The sequence below is a fragment of the Caloenas nicobarica genome, chromosome 17 (genome assembly GCF_036013445.1).
Source record: "Caloenas nicobarica isolate bCalNic1 chromosome 17, bCalNic1.hap1, whole genome shotgun sequence".
Taxonomy (NCBI): domain Eukaryota; kingdom Metazoa; phylum Chordata; class Aves; order Columbiformes; family Columbidae; genus Caloenas; species Caloenas nicobarica.
This window is the reverse complement of record NC_088261.1, coordinates 5,036,353-5,051,739: the sequence shown is the minus strand read 5'-3', so window position 1 is coordinate 5,051,739 and position 15,387 is coordinate 5,036,353. Positions and strand designations below refer to the sequence as shown.

Sequence of the window (15,387 nt, the reverse complement as noted above, 5' to 3'; positions counted from 1 at the left end):
ATCCCTTTAGTGGAGCTTTAGAGCCCTGTAGACAAAAAACTTTGGGTAGGAGCTGGAAGGGAGAGGGCTTGATGAAGTAACCTCTTCCTTTCTCCTCCCAGAGTTACTCCTGCTATTCCCCAAGAAGGATATTTAAAAGCAAATCAGCCAAGACCTTGCTCATCCTTGTTTGCGAGATGGACAGAAGACACCTTTCCACCCCAGCTTCCCACTCCCAGCTGCTCTTAAAAATAAGTGCATTTTTTTTTTTTGCTTGGGTGTTTCCCTTTTCATTTCCAGATACCTCCAGGGGATCTGCCACTGTGTAAACACCACTTCCCTGTCCCCAGAGGGGTTGGGACAGTGGATTTCTGAGCTGGCCTGTTCTTCCTGAAATTAGTGGTGTGTCTGATGGAAAACATGAACTCTTGCCTTCAGGCTTTCCAGCCCCTGTGTGTGCCACAGGCTAGAAACGTGCCACCGCCAGTGCGATACCATTACAAAATGAAACGCAGGCTTTTCTTGTCCAAGATCACTTTTATTTCTCGTGTTTCATTAACTTCAGTGTCTGTTTGGTCTCACACATCCACGCTGACAGGGAAGTCACACCAACTGCAGAATTTGGGCAACACCTCCCCGAACCCTTGGGCACCATCGGTGCTGCCGCCGGCTCTGCCGTGTCCCCAACCAGCAAACACATTGCTCCGCCACGGGGTTTAATTCAGGATGAGGGGAACAAGCAGATATGCTCCCTCTCCTCCACCTCACCACAACCCCCTTTGTATTACTGTCTTGGACCATTTATTCTTCTTTCCTACCGTGGACCAGAAACCCTGGGCACTGCACTTCTTGCCGGTCCCCCATGAGCTGTAGTTTCCTCCTTCTCTGACTCTTCCCACGACACATTCTTGTTCCTTTTAAGAAACAAAAACTCTCCTGACGCTGTCAGGACTATCTGCAGCCTGGGAACTGCTCCTTGCTGCCCCAGTGAAAACCTTAGTCCAGCTATAAAGGTCCTCACGCCACCGACACGGCTGGGAAGCCCCTCTCTGCCTCCAGCCCCAAAAATGCCCCTCTGCTCCCCGGGGCCTTGCAGCGCTCTCTGGAGACGGAGCTCTATGGCTCTCTTTATTTGGACTAATTAATCTCTCTCTCCCCCCGGTTACAAATTAGGATGTAAGGGTGGGTTTTGCCTCTCTGGATATGGACTTTGCTGCATCACATACAACCTTCCCCCCCAACCCCTCCCAAAGTTTAGTGCTCTGAATTGCTGAGAACATTGGTCCACCGTGGTTCCCCCGCGCGCACTCAGCCTGCCCGATGGCTTTCAGCATCTGTAGGCACTGCTGCCGGTTTGTTTTCTTCAAGGAAAAAAAAAAAATCATATACTGGTCTGCTATAAATTCAATGATACAATCCTTAGTTCTGAAGATATAGTTTCCATATAGTTTATAAACATTATAAGACATACATATGGATAATTGAGGGGAAGGGGGGCAGCCTGTGCATTTGTTGGGTTTGGTTGTTTTTCAGATGTGTGAGCATGGTTACAAAAAAACCCACACCTCCTGCGGGTACCTCATTTCTTTAAGTGTTGGGTTTCTTGGGTTTTTTTTTTGTTTAATTCCACCTCTAATCAGTCTTTCCTTTGGTTGTTGGCTACTCCAAGCCCAGCAGGCAGGCCCTGTTCTGCTGTAATGCCTGAGATATTCAGGGGTTTGAGATTGTCTTCTAAGAGATTCCCAGCCAACTTTGGCTTCTGGGTTTGGAGCCAAAAGGGCTAAAACATGGGAGAACCAATGTCCTTATTACATCGGTATCAGTGTCCTTGCACTCACTTTCAGAGAAACAGTGTAGGCTTAATTGGTGATCATTTTTTACAGCAATTATGTTCCTTTCAGTAATTGGAGGGGTCATTCAGAGCGCTCTCAAACGAACGGGATTTCACAAGAGCATGGATACAGGCCATTTGTCCGGTTGTTGTCACCGACGAATTGGCTACCGTCCCTCTTATCTGGGTTTTTGTAAGGTTGGCTTTTTGTTGTTGTTGTAGGTGCTCGGTTAGGCTGTTTTGTGACAAGGTGTGATAATGCCTTTTTAATCCGCTCCCGCTGCGTCCGGCACAGTCCGCCTTGGCAGCCCGGCCGGGCGCGGAGAGACCGTCAAGATGCCGAGACAACGTTCTTCCCTTCACCAGGCCAACGCTCGCCACGTACAAAAAAAGAAGAAGAAAAGAAACTCTGGTCCTTTGTAGATTGGTGGCAGTACAGAATCGCTCCGTCCGCAGCCGGGGGCTCAGCGGATGACGGCTGCTAAGACCATCATGAAAACCAGGAGCGATGCCCTGAGCCCCGGGCAGCCGGCTGCCTGCTGGACCCCGCTCGGGGGGCGGATGGGCGTCCGCCGGGTACACTTACCCTTACGTTTAGGGGGGAGCGTTGGCATCACCCCGAAACTGAATTTGTGCTGATAATCAGGCACATAGTCTGGAACCTCCTGCCCGTTTTTCCGCGGCCCCAAGGACACCGGTTTCGAGGTTCGGTTACGGCTTTTGTGGCTGGTGCAGTTCTTGCCCGGTTTGCGATAGCCCGGCCGGGAGCCGGGGGGGCCGGCGGGCTGGCTGCTGTGCAAACCGTTCTCGGCCCCTCTCTCCTTCCCCTTCTCCTTGGAGGAGTGGTGAGGGTGGTGGGTTTTGGAGGCTCCTCTGTCTGACGTGGAAAAAGTATGTGTTTTTATCTGATGGAGGGACTCGGACCCCGAACAGTTCCTAAAGTCTTCTGCTCTTAGCACCTTGAGGTCCTTGCCATGCATCTGCTCGGGGGACTCGCAGATGACACTGGAGCTGGAGCCTCGGAACCTGTGCAGCCATTCCCAGAGCGAACGGGCTTTGCAATCGCAGCTCCACGGGTTCCCGTTCAGCCTGAGAAACTCCAGGGCTCCCAGGTGGGCCAGGCAGTCCCCCTGCAGCTCCGAGAGGCTGTTATTGAACAAGAAAAGGGTGGTCAATCTTCGGAGGTCATGAAAAGCCCGCCTGTGAATCCACTGCAGTTGATTTTGATGGATGAGCAGCCGATCCAGGTTTATTAATCCCCTGAACGTGTTCTGATGGAGGCTCCAGAGCTTGTTTCCATGGAGAAAAAGATGGCTGAGGTTAACCAAGTCAACAAAAATATCATCCTGAAGGAACTCGATGTGGTTGTCTTGCAGGTAAAGGTATTGCAGGTTGTGGAGGCCACCGAATATCCCACTGGGGAGGGAGCTCAGCCCGCACTTGTACAGATACAAGGCATGGAGTTTCACCAGCCCTTGGAAAGTGTCTGCAGCCAAAGCCCTTAAGTAGCGGTTGTCCCCCAGGTCCAGCTCTTCTAGGTTGACAAACCCATCGAAGGTGTTGGGGTCGATGAAGGTGATGTTGTTGGAGTAGATCCAGAGGGTGACCATGGAGGGGCTGAAGTGGCCCCGGAGCAGCAAGGTGATCTGGTTGTTCTGGAGGAAGATCCTCTCGCTGTCCTCGGGGATGCCCTCGGGGATGGTGACGAAGTTGTGAGCCTGGCAGCTGACGGTCATGGGGGACGGGTAGCACACGCAGTCGGTGGGGCAGCCCAGGGCGCTGGGCACCTTCAGCCCCAGCAGCACCAGCAGCAGCTCTGCAAACCCCCCTGCGCAGAGAGAGGGGACAGCGGCATCAGCGGGGACACGTGCACCCCCCGCCCACCCATCGCCGGGTGAAAAACGCCCCCAATTAACTCAGCCCTCCTCTCCACTCCTGAATTACGCTGCTGCAATGGGTGGGCTCATCACCCATGGTAGTTTAAACGTGATGGATGGAGCAGTCCCTGCCTCCTCGCCCCGCCTGCAACAGGCAAGCGGTTGCGCTCCCAGCCCCAAGCAGGCAGGAGACATTTTCTCGGGGGAATCTGTGCCAGCAGCGCAGGCAGCAAAGCCCTTTGCCTGCAGGTAGGCAGCGGAGTCAGGGGAAATGCCGTTGTGCAAATATGTGAGAGCAAACAGAGGAGATGCAAACCCTTGTAGGTGTCTACCCCTCCTGTAATGCAGCTCTTAAATCACCCGCGCTTGAGTATCAGACAAGAAAAGGTACAGAGCTTCAGTAATTCCCAGCAAATCACTTAAAAATTCCCCGTGTGCAGCACATCTGCACAGCACACCCAACTCCCCCAAAGGCGCAGCCCCATCCCCACTGTCTCCTTTTACTACAGTTGTCAGACATCACCATCCACCCTCAAAACCAAGCGATTTACAGGAAAAATATCTTGTCAGCAGTTGGTGGAAAAGGCTGAGCTGAAAAACTCCGTTTGGAAGTGGGATGCTCAGACATATTTTTAAATGGATGTCCTGTGGCAAAGCATATTGCATCCTCTAATGCTACAGCATGTGCTGGTGACCAGGGCTTTCTCGCTGCAGAGAAGCAGCGGTGAGCAAGGCAATAATCATCCCCTCCCTCTGCTCAGCTCAACGAGTGCTGGTTTTGCCGCCCCATTCCCGTCTCGCTCCCACTCCTCGCACCAGGCTTGCTTTCAGGCTATTCCTTCTGCGCCAAGCGGCTTTTCAGACTCGTTGCACCAGACTTGTCATTTCTCATTCAGCTTTTCCTTCTAGATTTGGCTTTTCCCTCTTACACGCAAAATTTGCTCATGTCTAATGAATTCTGCCTCTGGACTTTACAGGGGAAAAGGAGTAACATCGGAGCAGCGTACAGCTGCCGGTGCCATCCTGCCCACGAGTCCTCTCCTTGCACTTGACTTGTAATAATCTGAAAAACAAGAGTGGAAGTGGAGTTCATCTCTAATTACTCCATGTCGTTATCACCAGCTAATCCATGAGCCTGGACCCCTTGGGCTTTTACAGTCCCTCTTTTCAGTGCCTACAGCTGAATACAAGTGGAAGGCAAAAAAAAAACCCCTCACTGTTTTCTTGTTAATTGTGTTTGAACCATAACTCTGTGGTTACCGTTGCCTTTTGCCTGGTGTGGAGATCTATTACCATACAGTTAACAGAAGGTGACCCGTCCGTCTGGACCCATCCCTTCAACACAAATTTGTCACATTTTTAGATAAACTGGGTTATTCAGACTCTCCATAAATCACCGGTAAGAGGCAGTCATCTCTGACTGGGATGTTAATAAAACAAAAAATGGCATTGCAAGCCAAAGAGCTGGACCAAGCCTTGGCTGTGCTGAGAAGGGGGGAACTTCTTCCAGGCGCTGCCCTTCAGGAATTAAGCACCGGCTACCAGGAGGGATGTCTCATTCCTGCATGGCTGCCAGAAAGGGGCTGTAAGTCAGGAACGTTTAAATCGCAACAACTCCTACGGCTGTGTAGGAAAAAAAGAACGTTCTCCAAGTCACCGCTGTAGCATTTTGGCTTTGCTGTCATGCCTTTGCGATGAGAGAGGGGCTGTGCTGGTGGGAGCATCGTGCCAGCGCTGACTACCGAGAGCTCCCTGCCAAAACTGGAGCCCTCGCTGCAACTTGCTGTGCGAGCTCAGCCTGGGAAACAGCGGTATCCTGAGAATATTGTGATTATCTGAGTGCCAGATAACAATGGTGAAGATAAAGCTACGTTTGCTGATACATTCTGCTGGGTTGTTTTACCCATGGATGTACTTCGCCAAGGTGGGACGGCTTCACGTTCCCCGTCTTACCTCGGTGACACTGAAGCACAAAGCCTTCTGTGGGTCTTATGTTTATTAGTAAAATCCTGCCAGGCACAAGCGCTGTGACGATCTCCCACATGCAGAGTCTGTTATTGCAAATACCAAATCACAAGGGCCTGAATCAATAAACCATCTCCCAGCTATAAGCAGCAGGTTGGAAGATTACATATTGCTTCCAAACAACGGTTTTATGCGCTCTTCCGTGACACGACAGTTGCCAGGCTAACGGGATTACTGACGGGAGGTGGAGCCGGGCAGGGATCTCGGAGCAGACACGATTTCACGTCTAAGGACAGCGATGACAGGCGGCTGTTAGCAACGTGTGGCGATGGACGAAGGCAGCTCGGGTCTCTCCCTGGAGCACGGCCAAGGTAGAGGCTCCTGTCGAAAGGGAGTGCGGTGTTTAGCGGCTCCCTGCCTGCAGCGATAACTCGGGAGGTAAAGGTCAGAGGGAACTGAGTCCATCTCTTTAATTAACAGGCATTTGTGAGTTAATGGCTGGAGTTCCCATGGAGAGGTAGACGTGACTCCTGCAGTTATGGATAGCGGTGGGGATAGGCTGGTGTGCTACTGGTTCTCAGCTTCCCAAGAGTAAGACAGCAGGAAGAAAGGGCAAGGATGTGTCTCTTCCTATGTGCTGCAACTCAGGGGTAAGGAGAAGGGGGATATAGAAGGATGAATACTTAGAAAAAATAATAACTAGTTGGGCAGGACTTAGAGAGAAGAAACCTAAGGACTCCCCAGTGGATGCGCTATGGGCACATGGTCTCATCAAGGATGCTTTCCTTCCATGCCCGTAAAACCTGCCAATTGCCTAGTGCTGTGAGGAGCTGCTCCTGGGATGCTCTGGGCATGGTCACCATTTAGATTTGCAAATGATATCCCTGAGGAACATAGAGGCTGTGGACGCGGAGCCATGAAGCTCTTGAGCCTGGTGACACCAGCGCTGTGATGACCAGAAGCCAAGTCCCACGGGGACAAGCGGTTGGGTGTCGCTGGGCTTCCCAGGCTGGGAAGTGCCATCAGGAGCTTCCCACAAGGTCCCAGCCCAGCTCCCTGAGAGCTAGACCCCACCTAACTTGTTGAACTAGTTATTCCTAACACAGCCCTTTCAGCTTCATCTTGTAAAGGTCACGAGGCAGATGCAGGGTCACCAGCACGTGTGCCAGGGCTCACTGGGGAGGGAGAGCTTCAAAAGCCGCACAGAAAAATCAGCAGAAACCTGCCGGTGAAGTGAATAAAAACAAACCCCTGCTGACACGGATAAAAACAGCAAGGGGGTGTTTATCTCCTGGCTTTCTCCCACCGATGCGCTGTGTCACCCCGGCTGCTGCTCGCCGTGTCCTTCTGCCGCCTCCTGCTTTGGATTGAGGTTTCAGTGACTGGAATGAATTCGTCCGACTGTCCAAACCATTTCCCATGTAGCATCTCTCTAATTGAGCATTAATTAGGCATCAGTTAATGAATGCTTGAAATAATTTATCTTTGGATACGTCCAGTTTGCAGTCTTACTTTTAACAGCATTAGACTCATTATTAGATTAACATCATTATAAATGTTCTCCATTACCTGCTTGTTTCCATTGTCTTAGCCTTATTACTGAGAGTGAAAATCACTCCTCCCGCATGCATTATTGATGAGTAAGGACTTTCTATATGTAGCACGGGATTAATTGTTATACAGCGTAATGCATTTAGCGTGAAGCCTCAATTTGAGCAAGAGCTGAAAGCGGCCAGAAGAATGCAGACGTCCGGAGCCAGCGCTATCGGCCAGACACAGCACATCCCTCTCCAGCCCAAACCAGGTTCCTCCTGAGCCAATGCCAGCACAGGAAGAAATTTTTTTTTAAAAAAAAAGCTGGTTTGATACCCAGGATAAGAAGGGGAAGGTTTGAAGGGTTGGAATACTTCTTTGCCACCACAGCAGGGACGCTGGCCCCATAGCACCAGAGAGCAGGGTGCACTTGCGCTGGCAGTCTTCTTGCATTTTAAGGCTTTTAAGGCAGAGCCTTGGTTTATTTAGGAAGACGTAATGCCACTTATTTTCATTAGGAGTCTCAGGCTCGAGGGGAAAAAGAAAAAAAATCACTTAGGACAAGGATAGATGCTTCATCCCCAAGGGGGATGCACCTGCAGAGCCCCTCAAAAGCATCCCTGCCCATGAGCCCTCGCCACCCCCTGCCTGTTCCCTCTTTGCGAGCTGCTTTTCTCAGATGGAAGCTTTCAGCCCTCCACCCAGACAAGCTTATACGGGTCATGGCCCATCTAATTCTCCATCCGGCAGGATCTGGTCTGGAGGATGGAGCAGGTTGCTCCTCTTTCAAATCTCCCCTAAACCACCATCTGCTTTGGGAGACCCATCTTAGCTCATGTCTACATGGAACTTGACTGCCTACTTACTGTGGCCATTACCGGTGCTGCTCAAGCTGTTAGATTTATAAGCTCTTTAGAGCAAAGCCCTCGACTTCTGGCTGCTGATTTATGTATCTTTACTGCCATAAAACACTATGTATAGCTACTACATAATATAAATAATAATACTTAACCAGAGTGAGCTACAAGTGGGGACAAAGCATCTGGCTTCTGCTTGCAGCTGGTGTTATCAAAAAGGCAGCAGCCTACTCATCACTCACCCTCATCTGAGGCCAAATTCACACCTGGTGTAACAGCACCACGTTGCTGCCAACGGGCTCCAGGGAGATTTTCCTGCCCTGTTCACACCCTGGATCTATCAAAAGATGCTTCCAGATCCACCCCGAGTGAACGGGGGCAGAAAGAGACAACTATGACCCCCATGGGAAAATAAACTTTAAAACTTGGGAACTAACTCAGAATGGGACATTCTCACGGCCACAGAGGTTCTCTAGGGAGAATAAGAAGCCTCAAATGTTCACAATTTCATCTGCCAAGCGAAGGACGATGACAGGCAAGGCCAGAGCAGCAACGGCAACTGGGCACAAGCCACGATTGAAACTTCAGATCTGGGACGGTTCGACAAAGCAGTGTCAGACCCGTGCTTAGTAGCTACGGGGGGGTTTTTTCCCTCTTTTTTTTTTTTTTTCTTTTTTTTTTTGCAACACAGAGGATAAAACAAACAAGCCCATCCTGACTGTCACAAAGACGAAATTCCCCAGCGAGCAGCAGCTTGCTGCCAGCCTCTCTGCAAAGCCCTGTCGGTGCGGCCCCGTGGTCCTGCAGCGCCCGGCAGCGGCAGCATCCTCGGTGGGTTCGCTCCTCGCAGCATCGGCTGCAGCTCCTAGTGCCGAGACACGGCTCAGGGCTTTGCTTTCTGCATGAGCTGCCTTTCAGCCCTAGAGTGGCAACCACCCATCCACCTTCATCATTACTTTTTTTTTTTTTTTGCAAACAGTGTCATAAATAACTGACAGATCCCAGCTGTTTGGAGTTATGGTTTCTGATGGAGTGACAGCTGCTCCCAATCTCCCAGTCATCACCCCGGCAGTTCTGGAACATTTCAGCAACATAAAAATCATTGGAGATAATTTCGGTTTTGCATAATTTGGTTAGGCAAGCTGTGATTTAATGGCAATTATGACCTCCGAGGCAGAAGATGAGCTTGGAGGCTACCGGCTTCACACAACTTTAGCTCAGGGTGCAGCATCAGGGATGTTCCAGGGAGAAGGTACTACAAGAAAAAAACCCTTCTCCACCAGCTGGAAATTGCTTTTCTTCCCTGGCAAGAGGAAAGGCTCTTCCCAGAAGCAGCAGCATACGAGGAAACTGGAAAGAAATATTTCTCAGGAAAGCTTTGGGAAGAGGTTGGTGCCAAAAGATGCCTCGGGAGGGACCTTTTAAAGAAAAGCCAGGAAAAGACTTTAGCCTGGGGAGTGTTGTGGCCCCTACAAGCCCTCCTGTGTCACAAGTATCTCATGTGTTAACTGAGATGTTGGGGCTACCTGACATTAAAAGCAAATTCTCCTCATGCAACCGAGACAGGAGAGCCAGCAGCACTGGGAATGGGCCATGCCTTTTGCAGGCACTGCCCATTGCTCTCCCCTCTTACGGGGTTTCTCCTGTTCTGGGCTGCGTTGTCTCCTCTCCAGATGCTCCTCTGCCGTCCCGGAGCCCCTGGCATTCCCTGGTTTGCATTTTTCCAGCGGGGACCGACGGAGCAAACCTTTGGTCAATTAAGGATGGAGAACCGTGCTCAGGAGCTCTGAGGACATCATGGTGTTTCTGGCTGGGGGCTTCCGGAGGAGCAAAATGTCACTTAACAGCAGAAGTGGCTTTTGTCTGGAGCTGAGAAGGTCCAATTTCCCTCCCCTCCATCACTGCTCTCACTCAGCCTGGAGTTTGCAGTGAGCTAAAGCTCAGGGCAGGGACCTGGGATCAGCAGCACCCCAAAATCAAGTCCTTTAGGACACTGCAGGTTCATTTTACATTTGCTGACCCGGTATCTGGAGCTATTCACCTTCCTCCACCAAAGTCGAGGCCAAGGTCACCTGGAAGTTTCTGGATGGTGGTCATTAACTCCTATTGCAGTTTGAAACCAGACCATAAATTTCATAGTGTAATAATGTAAAAATCAATAACTCTGTTTGAAACAATAGCTTTGTCTTCCATTTCAGCCGGCTCTGATATCTCCCCACGGACCACGTCCCTCTGAATCACACAAATAAAGAGAGAGGAGCGATGGGTGGTGGGGCAGCTGCTCTCCTGCCAGGTGCCCGGCCCCTCTGTTGTTACAGATTCAATTAGTTAATTTATTCCTCTCTCACAGTTAAACTCGAGGATGATTTAAAAGAGCGGGGGAAAAAGAAGGGAGCCTTTTATGCTCAGTCTCTTTGACATCCTGTCTGATGCAGCATCCCTGAGGCTTTCCACGCCAGGGATGCCCAAGCCCCCGCTGCCCATCACCAAAACCCAAAACAATCCTGGGAAGACGGCAGCACCAAATCACACGAGCATTAAAAAAAAAAATAAAGTCCATTCTTTTCCAGCTCTGGCTTTCAGGCCGAGGGAGGTCTGGCTTACTTTGCTTGCTTGTTTTCTGTTCTTTGCTGTAGCACCGACTCGAAAATATACATTGAGAGGCAGGATTGTCTTTCACATGTTGGTGGATGTGTGATCCTCAAAAACAAATTAGCACCGATTCACTTCTATATAGAGTGCAGCCATCAGGGAATCACTCCTGAATTCACAGCGAAGGAAAGTAATAATGCTTCCAGCACGCTAATCCTCTCCAAGAGCAGCCCCTGAACTCTCTCCCGGTGCTGGAGGCACCACTGGAAATTACAACTGTACTGAAAAAAATAATAAATAAATATAGAAATTGGCAGGGTTTGTGCTGGTCCAGAGGATTTGTACCCTAATGTGGAACTCCCTGTTTAATTAGCACTCCTCTCTGTGTCTGCGTCTCCTCATCCCGCTGCTCCAGCTAAAGGAAAGAGGGGGATAAAACAAAGGAGGACAACAGTGGAAGTGGCTGTGGGATTGGAAACACGGCTACAGAAACTTGTTTAATGTAAATGTTTGTTTCAGGACTAATATATGCAGAAATGAGTGTAGAGAGTGTTTTCCCTGTGTGATCTGCTCTGTTTAACCCTGGTTTGCAGAACCCCTTCCACGGCCGCGATGCCCTGGGCGGGCGGCTGCAGGCGGATGCTGCCGGACCTGCGGCTGCAGGCACGGGGCACAAACCCGGTACCCAGCATCTGGGAGAAGGTTCTTTAAATCAGAGCCTGGGCTGATAGAATAGAAGTTTCAGTTGGAGGGGACCTACAAGGACCATCTGGCCCAGCTGCCGGACCACTTCAGGGCTGACCAAAAGTTAAATCATGTTATTTAGGGCATTTTGCCCAAATGCCTCTTAAAGAGGGACAGGTTTGGGGCATCAACCACCTCTCTAGGAAGCCTGTTCCAGTGTTTGACCACCCTCTCAGTAAAAAATTGCTTCCTAATGTCCAGTTTAAACCTCCCCTTGCGCAGCTTTGAACCATTCCACGTGTCCCGTCCCTGGGCACCCGGGAGAAGAGCTCACCTTCTTTTCCTGGCTTTCCTTTTCCCTGCTGCTGGAGGGTTTATTGTGCCCCTGCGTTTCATCCCATCGCACATGACAGACCAGCATCTCAAAAGCCACTGGGACCTTCCCAGAGGAGAGACAACGCCAGAGAGAAATGGCACATCTCTCTTTACACTTGGATGAGTTGAATCCTTGGGTCCTGCCGCGGCTGGAGGTGTCAATGGGCACCAGGATGCTCCTACTCCTCCAGGAGAGGACAGTGCGGCCCAGGGGACACACTGAGCATGGCGTGCAGGGGTACCACAGGATTTCAGGCACGGCCAGGGGCTTCGCCAGCTCTCAGCACTGCCGTCCTGATGCCCAGCAGGCACCAGGCATCCTCTGCTGGTCCCCAGGACAGGGTGGTGGGACACACCTGCAAAGCCAGGACAGGAATTGGCAAAGGACAGAGACATCTTGAGGTCCTTGAGAAGGGACTAATAATTCCAACTTCCCCCGAGGAGAGAGAAATACAGGAGGATGAGTTGAGCTTAGTGGATTGTCTGAGGCTCTCAGGGGATCATCAGATACTTCCACTCCCTTTTTGTCCTGAGGTGACAAGTTTTTCCTTCCCATTCACAGAAATGCAAAGTAGTTCATTCACAGCAGTAATAAGGATGGTGTCCTTTGTAAAACGGCCCGGCAAGCGAGGTGCTTTACAGCAAAACAATTGCAGATGAAATGACAAAACGCACCCAAGATGAGCACCAGCCAGATTGGTATCAAATGCTGAACAAGCTCATGTGTAGGGAAAGCAGATTCACCAGCTCAATTCCCTGCCAGCAGCTGGCTCGGACCTACAGAGAGTTTCTTTAGGATCAGAAATACAGCCAGAAGAGAGCAAAAGTGAGATGGAAGAGCAAAGTGACAGCTGCCTGGGCTCCCGGTGCACACTTGGCTGCCCTGCCATCCAGCCCACGTCTGCAAGAGATGCAAAACCTGGGATTTCTCATCAGAAAACCAGGGATGTAATGGATGGACCTTCCCCTGGATGGAGCAGGGAGGGGATGGTGGCCCGAAACAGGGAGGCAAAGGGCCCTTCTGCAGTGTTTTTGTGCTGGCATAGCTAATAGGGAGAGCATCAGCTCTACGAACATGTAATCCCGCTGAGGTCCCGACCCCAGCAGTGTCCTGTGCCACCAAGATCCGCAAGCCAATTACATACCATGCCGCACAGGCTCCCTTTCATCCCCTTTCAGTCTTTCTGCATTTCAGAGTGACTGGATGTCCTTGTGTTTGGTGGAGAAGAGGGCAAATTGGAGCCTGTCAAGTATCTTCTTCCCCATTCAGGCACATCGTTCTGCCTGCAGCAGGGGGGAAGGAGACTGACGGGCAGGCATCAAAGCCACCAGCTCTGTCACATTTTCTTCCCATTAAAAAAAAAAAAAAAAAAAAAAAAAAAGCGATGGCATCATTTGGAGCCCAGCCCACAGCCTTGTATCTTTCTCCTGCACCCGAAGTGAGCAGCAGCACCTTTCCCCAGGCCCTCGGTCTCCTCTCGGGGTGGATGCACGATGCTACAAACCCTCCAAGTGAACATCCCCGTGGGTCGGCAGCCAAGCGAGCATCACGGACACCAGCAAAAACCCCGATCCTGGCGGAGACAAGTGCCAGCACGCCGGGTCAGGAGAGTGGCTGCCTTTCAGAGACCTCTCCTGTGCTTTGCACTGAACTTTTTACCAGCTCGTGAAAAGAACACGGACAAAAGCCGAGCAGCGTGAAGAGCTGCGATCCATCACCCGCCCCGCGCCTCTCACGGAGTTTGTTAGGAGGTTTAATGAGCCGTTGGGGAGATGCCACGTCCCCAGTTAGATGTCGGGCATCGTTACGCTCCCACACGGCTCTCGGGGCGCAGGGGGATGTGGGAGAGCTCTAGGATGGAGGGACTTGCCAAGCCCCTGAATCTGTACAGTTGGATGGCTGGAGCGGTGGGGAGCTGGGAATTAATGTGCAAGCGATGAATGCGGTTGGGGCATGACACTTTGCTAATATCCTGCTTTGTCTAGCTCTAACGCCAGCATTTCATCCCAAAATATCCCCCCACGCATCCCCCGCCAGGAGTGGACTTCAGAGAGATGCTGCACATCCCCCAGCACCGCACAAGTGCCTGCATTAAAAGCTTAATAAAAATATCTTGTTAACGGGATGCGTTGCCATCACCGGTGGCTTGCGAGCTCGCTGCCGATCTCTGCACCTTGAACGCAGCAAGGCCAAGTAATTACGGGATGGGGGCTGCAAGGTCTCGACAGTCTAATTTCTATTAATTATAGCCCGCATGCAATCCAGTCACAGCAGAAAGGGGAGATGGGCTGTGATGGTAAATCGCTGCGGGGGCTGGGAAGGGAATGGGAGATGCTGAAAGATGCTGAGAAGTGGTACCTGCTCTGCACCTGGGGCAGGCTGGGGGGCAGGGGAGGGGACGTGGCCCCCGGCCCCAAACCAGGTCTATTATTTAGGTCATTTAACTGATGGGGAAGGGTGATGATGTTTTTTGTGATTGGAGGGCCAGGAAAAGTACTCAGGATCGAAGAGGGGGTTGTGGGAATTGAGGTGATGCTCACAGTGGCTGTGACCTGCAACCATGCAGCGGGGCTGGAGGGCAGCGTATGGGCAGAGAGGTGCTGCCCGAGCAGCCAAAACCCCCCTAAACGTGGAGGGGGGTGAGAAGGAGACCAGTTCTGCCTCTCTGCTGGTTCCAGCCATTTCCTACTGCTTTAGGAGACAATTAAAAACTCCAAGCCAATGTCCCAGCTTTCCCTGTGAGTGGTAGAGCTCCCGTTCAGTGCTGGGATGCACGGGCTGGACCTCACAGCCTCAAAATTCCCAGCAGGAATAAATACTGCTGCAGAGAAATGCTGTGAGATGAAGAGAAGCAGGGAACAGCCGAACAGTGAGAGCATCCGATCTGGCTGTACTGGGGAAGGGCTGGGGGATGCGCGGGGGGCATCGACACCCATTTTTTGGAGCTACTGAGTCAGCAGAAGCCAGGGGATGCAAGATGGCCACAGGGTTCCTTCCCGCTGGCTCACAGAGCACAGAAAGGGTTTGCTTTGGGCGCTGCCTTCAAAAGCAATCCTGCTCCCTGCGCAGTGAGCAAGCATCCTTTTCTCTCTCTCCCATTTACCAGCATCCTTCTGGGACTGGGCAGGCCATGCGAACTGGTCTGTGGGAACTGGACGCAGCCCGTGGGAAAGCAGCGCTGCTCACTGATGCTCAGCCAGGCTGTTCCGAAAATACACAACCCGTCCCCGAAGGAGCATCTCTGATGGATGATGGATGGCTCAGCTCCTGCCAAAGGCGCTGGGGGGGTGTGGGGGGTCAGATGCTCTCCCCCCAGCCCTGCTGCCCTTCCCAGTGCTGTCAGGGGCTGCAGCCACGTCGGTGCGAGGGTCCCAGTGCCAGGGTGCTGGTATCAGGGTCTCGGCCACGGGCACATGGTGCCGACTCGGCAGCAGCCGAAGTGGCCGGACTGGCCGCTGCGGGGAGATATTTATGGTGAGAAGCAACAGGCCTGGCTGTATGGAGCGACGGGGATGTTTTACCCTCGGCCTCCTCACGTCGTGTTGCTTAAATGCATGTTTTGCAAAGTTAAAACAAATTGCGAACAGCAGAAATAGGTTTTGTTGTTGGTTTTTTTTTAGGAGGAAAAGAGAGAAAGGAAGATCTTGGCAGAAGGATAAAGGAAGGCAACTGAAATGCTCATTAAAACTGAGG

The 15,387-nt window shown here is 51.5% G+C and overlaps 1 protein-coding gene across 2 annotated transcripts in view; it reads right to left on the bottom strand.

Annotated features, from left to right (window-relative positions):
• Positions 1 to 446: 446 nt before the first annotated feature.
• Positions 447 to 15,387, bottom strand: part of RTN4RL1 (reticulon 4 receptor like 1) — a 31,535-nt gene continuing 16,594 nt past the window's right edge. For both annotated transcript variants that reach the window (XM_065647094.1, XM_065647095.1), the window contains exon 2: positions 447 to 3,638. In XM_065647094.1, the coding sequence (XP_065503166.1) occupies positions 2,275 to 3,638 (1,364 nt within the window). In that variant the 3' untranslated portion in view covers positions 447 to 2,274. The remainder of the gene's footprint in view (positions 3,639 to 15,387) is intronic.